General features: G+C 32.4%; 1 protein-coding gene across 3 annotated transcripts; it reads left to right on the forward strand.

Moving 5' to 3' along the window:
• The first annotated feature begins 1,972 nt into the window (after positions 1 to 1,972).
• On the forward strand, positions 1,973 to 7,735 carry LOC141675083 (ADP-ribosylation factor GTPase-activating protein AGD12-like). Of its 3 annotated transcripts, none has more exons than XM_074481796.1 (9): positions 1,973 to 2,074; positions 2,441 to 2,492; positions 2,992 to 3,073; positions 3,780 to 3,855; positions 4,630 to 4,793; positions 5,087 to 5,228; positions 5,626 to 5,739; positions 6,159 to 6,254; positions 7,242 to 7,735. In XM_074481796.1, the coding sequence occupies exons 2-9, from the start codon at positions 2,489 to 2,491 to the stop codon at positions 7,521 to 7,523; spliced, it is 960 nt and encodes a 319-aa protein (XP_074337897.1). In that variant the 5' UTR covers positions 1,973 to 2,074; positions 2,441 to 2,488; the 3' UTR covers positions 7,524 to 7,735. The 3 variants fall into 3 exon arrangements, with proteins under 3 accessions (XP_074337897.1, XP_074337898.1, XP_074337899.1); XM_074481797.1 differs by lacking the exon at positions 1,973 to 2,074 and adding an exon at positions 2,130 to 2,211; XM_074481798.1 differs by lacking the exon at positions 1,973 to 2,074 and adding an exon at positions 2,217 to 2,305.

Raw genomic sequence — 7,735 nt, forward strand, 5'->3', positions numbered from 1 at the left:
ATGTCATGATTGATACAAAAGTAGTTATACAATATGAGACGTAATAATATACATGATTGTTCTGTGATAAATGTTCAGTTTAGTTTATTTTATATGTCAAGTTACCCCATATTGCTTGTAGAGGACCACGGCTGAGATGTGCTTCTTTCGTCGTCCACAAACATTGCTTGAAATGCGAAGGTTTGGAACCTGTTTAAGTAACAAATATACAGCATTAGCTATAAGGAAAATCATAGAGTGAACCTTGGATAGAGCTTCTTATGATCTGAAGTGCACGACATACATTGGCTCTGCTTAGGATTTAATCGGCTGAAAGAGGTTTGGTAAACAATATATCTGGTTTCTGATTCTCCTTGCCACTAACTGCTGGTAACAATGCATCTTCACGCAAACTTGGTGGATTAGATCCAGGTATAACTAAACAAAAGAGTAAAGAAAAACTTAGTAATGTATACAACATAACTTATAAGGAATCATAACAACATAACTTATAGGGTACATCTATCATTGTTGACGGATTTAGACTGGTGATTCTCTGTAGGCTGGAGATTAGTCATGTCTGAAAGAATAGAATTGACATTTCTCCCACGAACCCTACGTTTTGTATCTGGTTCGACAAAATCAACAAATCAGTTAAAAATAAATATTGAAATGTTTACATGTTGCATCATCATGAGGATTAAAACCTTGTTCACTGGTGGCATCAGATGGATTCAAGGTTTTCTTAATATTACGTCCACGAACACGCTTGAATCCTGAAATTGAACATAATGAGAAGAATGTCATGTACCGTTTCTATCATGAAAACATCAAACAATCTAATCACACAGTTCTGGAGACACCAAGGGAAAACGTCAAACAATCTAACAAAAAACGTTATGGAGCAACCAAGGTTCAGAAGCAATACGTTGAGACTGCATTGTAAACTCCAAGCAACATTTTTAAGTTCAAAAACAGTACTGTAACTCCATTGTAATCCGTCGATTGAGGGAGAGAGAGGGCAGGATGATTTGCAAAAAGAGAGAGAAAATGATGTAACAAATTGGAGAAAATCATGTTTGATTTGATTTGTTCAAATCATTTTCCATAGATAGATTTATTTTTGAAATTCAAATAATTATCAGATAGATTAAGATGGGTTAATTGAACTTAATTGGGTAGTTCATGAATCTAGTAAAATGTATAGGATTTGGGTCATGGGTAAATTTTTTTACCCAAATTGTAAAATGGGTAAATTAGGGAGCATTAGGTATTATAGATAATAGGTTGTTGAGATGGAGATGCCCGGCCTAGTTTCTGATTCAGTTTAGATGCTTACAAGAAAGAATTCTATGTTCTATCACCGGGAAATATCCTTTTTTTTCTTTTATCATTTTGAAATACTCGTAATCATATGGTTAGAACCTTGCGTATGACGAACATGTGATATACAATTAAATCTCTTTAAAATAATATGGTTGAGACGAAAAAAAAATATTATAGAAAAATATTATTTGAGCGAATTTTTTATTTTATCGGGAATAAATATACACTCTGTCTATTATGTTGGGATCGAGAAAAAATATTATTTTAAAGAGATTATATTTTATTAATTATTAATTAATCGAGATTCAACTATAGTTAGAAGCTTGAATATGACACTTTTTTAAAAGAAACTTAAAAATACCTATCATTTCTTTTGTCTCTCATTTTTGTATCGAAGTTGTATCTCATTTTTCTAACTACTTGGTTTTTCGAAAATATTTTAATTATTAATAATACTTTTTCTTATCTCATTTTTTCCAATTTGGTAGTAAATTCTAAATATAATAAGTTTTAGAATATATTATATATTAACATTCCAGGTAAAAGAGAGCTACTTTTAGATAACGAGTCTACTAGAGAAGATTACGTTCTGCTAACGTGTAATTATTACTAAAATACTGTTTCTTTAATATAGGGGTACAAATGTTATACAATTTATATTTAGTTAAATTAAATTTGTTTTCCGGGTCCAAACTTGCATGTTATATGAAAAAATCTTTTCATCAAAGGAGATTCAAAGTCAAACTTCCCCTTTTTCGGTGATCATCAGGTAAAATGATCTTCAGATTTTCCATCATTTTTAGCTGCAATTTATTTGACTTTTTTTACTCATATTTGTTGATTCAGGGCCATTGAAAAGTTTGTATACAATGTTATATCTGAACTCTGTTTCCTCAATTATATTATGTATGTTTATATAATTGATCATCTGCCCCTCATCATATGATTGTATTTGTTGACATGCATTTGAGAAGTTTGTCATTGATATTTACATGCCCAGGTGGTATATTTATTGTGTTCTAATTCATATGACAAAAAAATGTAACTTCCAAATGATTTTTTTTATGGGATATCATTAGTTCTGTATTTGGTTTGATATTCATTGGTCTTTTCTGTTTCTTTTTTGTTTTGACAGTTAACAGAGGAATGTTTCTTGGATGATTGGTGGTTTTTGAGCAGCAGGATGAGTAAGCTTCTACTTTTATCTTTAAGGGAAAAACATAACTAGCATTCGCCTTGTAGAACATTAATAATCTTCTTCTTCCGGGGCTCCAATACGGCTTTCTGGAATATTTGCATGCAAGTTGTATAATTTTTCCAACTAAAAAAAATTATCTTTTTGGAATTCTATTGTGGATTTAATGCAGGGAACTTTGAAATCTATGCAACTCTTGAAACCAGTATAATATAGTTACTCTTTATAAATTTGTGAAGACGAGTCGGTATTCATGCTAGTCACCGATAAATTTTAGTTTTGCTAATATAGATGATGGTTCTGTGAAGCTTTTGCATATATTTATTTGTACCTTCAAACTTATGATATATTGTTTTGTCCATTGCTGGCTAATGTATTGTCGTATGCTAGTTTTGTTCAATTTTAATGTTTCAAGCAATATCATGAAATTATAGTTTATAAGACCAAATGCAAAGGGTTATGTTGAACTTTTCACTTTCTAATTCTTTCAGGTAAAAATAGATTACAGGATCTGTTGCTTAAGAGAGAGAACCGTGTTTGTGCAGATTGTAGTGCGCCAGACCCCAAATGGGCGTATGTTTAATCCACTTATTATTCTCTTTGCATTTTATCTATTGCAATTTGTCTTTAGTGTCTACTCAATGTCAAGCAAAAATCTGCTACTCTATGCTTTGTGATTTCTGCATTGATTGTATCAAGCATTTATCTTACACCCTATCTTTTTCTTATGTTAAAATACGATTCGTTCCGTAGTTTACTTATGTACTGTGTCACAACCCTAAAGAGTTTTAGATATCATTGATAGTAAGCTTAGAGCTTAGAGCTTAACACTTTGATTTGCCTTCTCTTTACCAATTGTATATACTTGCTTCTGGGCTTTCTCTTATAATTACTCCATAAGCCTTTATGAGCATGTCCGACATGAAAGACATATGATTTTCATTGTGACAAAAATTATATTTGTGGAAACAATGATTTCTATTAGCTTACTAAGCATCAACCCTATAAAACTTAAACAGGTAACATAATATGTGGTGATGGTCGATAAGAATCTGTAGAGTTGAATTCGTCCGCACAGTGCATTTTTGTGAACTATAATGACTCATGAAGTCGAACCACCAATTCCATCTAGAGATAGGTCCAGCTGCAGTCACTGCACATCTGAGACTAGTAATTTCGCTAGTCAAATACTAATAGCTTCCGATATTTAAAAACTTGGAGATTTTGGAAGTACCATTTGATTTCTAACTCAAAAATAAATATGGGTTGAAAATTTCAGGTCAGCTAATATTGGAGTGTTCATATGTTTGAAATGTTGTGCCGTGCACAGAAAACTTGGAACTGGTATTTCAAAGGTAATCCTTAACTGCATTATTCTGTCATCTTTCTTCGCCATCTCAAAACTTGTCAAAATGGGTTCCTGCCTATCCTAATAGTGTACTGAATGAATTTAGTATCTTTCTTTTGAAAATAAAAAATTTCTTCAAACTATCATGAGTACCTGTGCAGTAGTAAGAAACAACAAGTTTTTCTGTATGCAACACAGACTTGTCATTTTATTTAGTGTAGGGTTTAACAAAGGATTTCTATTGTAATGGTATTCTTAATTAGGTAAATTGAATAAAATAATTTAAATGGTGGAACGACTACTCTGCAAAGAATTATGATCAGAGTTCTGACTAGCTTTTGTTTCTAGCATTTAAATCGGACCTCTGGATCCGGCTACCCATATTAACATTTTGATTTTCTCAAACATGTTGCAAGTAACTGTACATATGTGTCAAACTCAGCACCATTGTACAATTTGCACTCTTAGGAGAGGCACCTATAGCACCAGACAAGCAGCTATATGGTTTAATGGTTCACAAACTTGTATGTTGTCAACTCTTTTTACTATCAGAATTCAATCAATTCTATATACTACATTAAGATAGAAATGGAATAGATAATAATCTTTCATTATATAGATCTAGAATCTTCTAAATTATTTTAGTTCTTTTGACCCCATGATCAGTGGGAGCAATATGATTTGTTTACACATTTCGAATGTCAAGTTGGACTTTTTCTTAAGTTGCACTATATTTACTTCATGATTTAAGTTGACCTGAACAAACTTGCAAACTGGACAGGTTATGTCCGTGACCTTGGATGAATGGTCCGATGATGAAATTGATCACATAGTTGATGTTGGAGGAAATTCCTTTGCAAATTCCATCTACGAGGCATATTTCCCCGAGGGAGTTTCGAAACCTGGACCAAATGCTAGTAATGAGGAACGTTCAAAGTTCATAAGGTTAGATGGCTGATCTTTACCTCATTTCTTCTTTTCAGTCTCTTAAAATTCCATTTAATGTGAACTTTATACATCAAACTAATTAGCTATGTATTATAAACCGACCCCGTGTACTATATATTACCACCATGCTTCTTTGGGGGTGTGTGTTCGCGCTTTCGCAAGCCTAGGACTTGTATCTTCTACTTAAGGTGGCAATTTATTTGTTTTTATTGTTTCCGAGTTGAACCTGACAGGTTGTATAAGTGGATTAAAGATGGAATCTTATTTATTCTACTTTCTTTGTTTTGTAGGTCTAAGTATGAGACTCAAGACTTTCTAAAACCTAGCTTGAAGATCTCGTCAACTTCTAAAAAGGACTCTCTGCGAGCAAGTTTTTCCAGCAAGATTATGAACAGTTTTCGAAGTTCTTTTAGTAATTCATCAGAGAAATTGGTAAGCCGTATTTTAATAAGCTTTAGTTTAAGTTTATTGAAAGAGGTGACAGTAATTGAAACATATACAGTGGTTCTTGTTAGTACTCCCTCCACCTCATTTGATGTGTCCTGTTTTGACTATTGTGTGGTCAAGTCGACCAAATTTTGACCGATAATTAAAAAAAAATAAGAAAATGAAAAATGTATCTTCAATATTTTTTTAATATTGTAAGTTTTAAAATTTTAAGAATTATAGAATGTGTGTAATTAATGTGTTTTGATTCATTTGTTTCTTTCGTGGCTGTTTTGGAGTGCAAGTCCACTGTCCACATAATGAATTTATTATTAGCACAATAATTTGTTGGTTTTTGGTTTATTTATGAGCTATTTACATCCAGCTGTGAAACTAATGACAGAAAGGCAAGGAATTTATTGGACTAATAAAGGTTACAGTAATCAAAGGCACAAATTTAGCTGTTCGAGATATGTTCTCAAGTGATCCTTATGTCATCCTGCAACTTGGAATGCAGGTCAGAGAATGCATTGGTTCATATTTTCTTTAACCACTTACTATGTTGAAAAGATATATAGCAATCCTGATAGCCTGCATTTCATGTCACTACTTCTGAAGATCTTGATTGTGAACAATAGCACCAAGATCTTCGAAAGTTTTTAAGTGTCATTGCAAGAGGTTATAGTTTTTGTGTGCCAATTGGTTTTATAATTTGAGAAACTTATATAAATCTCTACAAGTGATAAATGACGGATCAGACCTATGGCAGGATCCTGTCAGAATGGTAGCATTATGCAAACCATGTTTCTTAAAGATATGTATAATGTATCTAACCATGAGAAAAGTAGAAGGATCATATTTTCACTTTCCCTAAGCTTTAAAATTGTTACTGATTAACATGTATCTCGATTAAACTGGCTTCTTAAATGTGACCAGAAGGTACAAACTACTGTCGCTGGGAGCAACCTGAATCCAGTTTGGAATGAAGAATTGATGCTTTCCATCCCAAAAAGTTATGGGACCTTAAAAGTGGTATGCAAAGCTTTTATCATTTCTGTTCCAATACACTATTTTTTTTTTTTACTCATGTTTAGATATTGCACTTTTATACTTGTATTGATTTATATGACTTTGGGTCTTTCATTGAGAATGCCAAATACTCAGAAGATTCATAATATTCTGTAAAATTCTTGTGACTATATGTTTCCCTAATGTACACATACAAACAACTCTAATTAATTTAATGCAATTATTAGGTGTAGACAATTAAATAAATTGTTCAACTGTTCAACTAACATTTTCTTAGGATACCTTATTTTTTTCGAAAAAGACATGTAAAAGGACGGAGGGAGTATTTTATAATTAAGTTATATTGATATTTTTTATTATATTGTACACGATAACACGACAGAAGAGGAAACTATCTGAGATCGGAGATGAGTTCCACATTTAAATACACGAAATGGATTTTACATTAAGTACAAGAAAATACACTACATCAAAGTGCACAACCCGACACAATTGCCATGTCTAAATTTAAGCATGTTGTCTTAGATTAGTGACGCTGGAAATTAAAAAAAAAATCAAGAAACAAATTAAAGTGAGAAATTGAAGGTGACAAATGGTTGCCCTGTACCCAAAAACTCTAACTTTGTAGTAAGATAAATGGATGGAAGAAAGTCACAGTAACAAAGGCGTACTCACTCAAAAAAAAAGAAAGCGAAATGTCACAACAATGTCATATAACAAAAATAAAATTTGTTTCACGGCACTTCATGAAATGTCATCAATCTGCATCACTTAAGTTAAAAATGATTAAACATCAGATATCTGTTGTATCGTTGCATTGTATTTGTTTGGTTCCTGCATTTACATTTAAAATTCATATAAAATGTATTTTGTATTTACTCTAATGTACATATGATATAGTAAGGATATAGTTGGACTAACTAGTTTAGGTGAGTTGCGGTTTCTTTGTCAGAAGTTTAATTAGTGAACGCTATTCCTTCACTCGTGCAGGAAGTTTATGATTATGATACATTTTCGGCTGATGACATAATGGGGGAAGCCGAGGTAGATCTTCAACCAATGATAAACTCGGCAACGTCGTATGGTGATCCTAGTATGTTTGGTAACATGCAGATAGGAAAATGGGTTAAAGCGGACAACAATGCGTTGGTAAATGATAGTCCAGTAAATATTGTTGATGGGAAGGTAAAGCAGGAGATGACACTGAAGCTCCAAAATGTAGAATCTGGACAAATAGATCTAGAACTAGAGTGGATTCCTCTTAACAGTTAGATCTATTTACAATTTCATTCCTTTCTGTACGAGCTCATATATCTTGTGTATGTTTTGTTTGATTCTTTTGTTGTTCTCAGCGTGCTTATTAATCCTTGAAGATTTCAAAATTTTGTTTCGTAAATGAATGTGGTTCTAGTAATAAGAACAATTTCTTGCTTTATGACCATTAAACTCCATGATAGTAAATGAAAAAGGGACGCTTGCGCTTA

This window comes from Apium graveolens, chromosome 7 (genome assembly GCF_009905375.1).
Source record: "Apium graveolens cultivar Ventura chromosome 7, ASM990537v1, whole genome shotgun sequence".
Classification (NCBI taxonomy): domain Eukaryota; kingdom Viridiplantae; phylum Streptophyta; class Magnoliopsida; order Apiales; family Apiaceae; genus Apium; species Apium graveolens.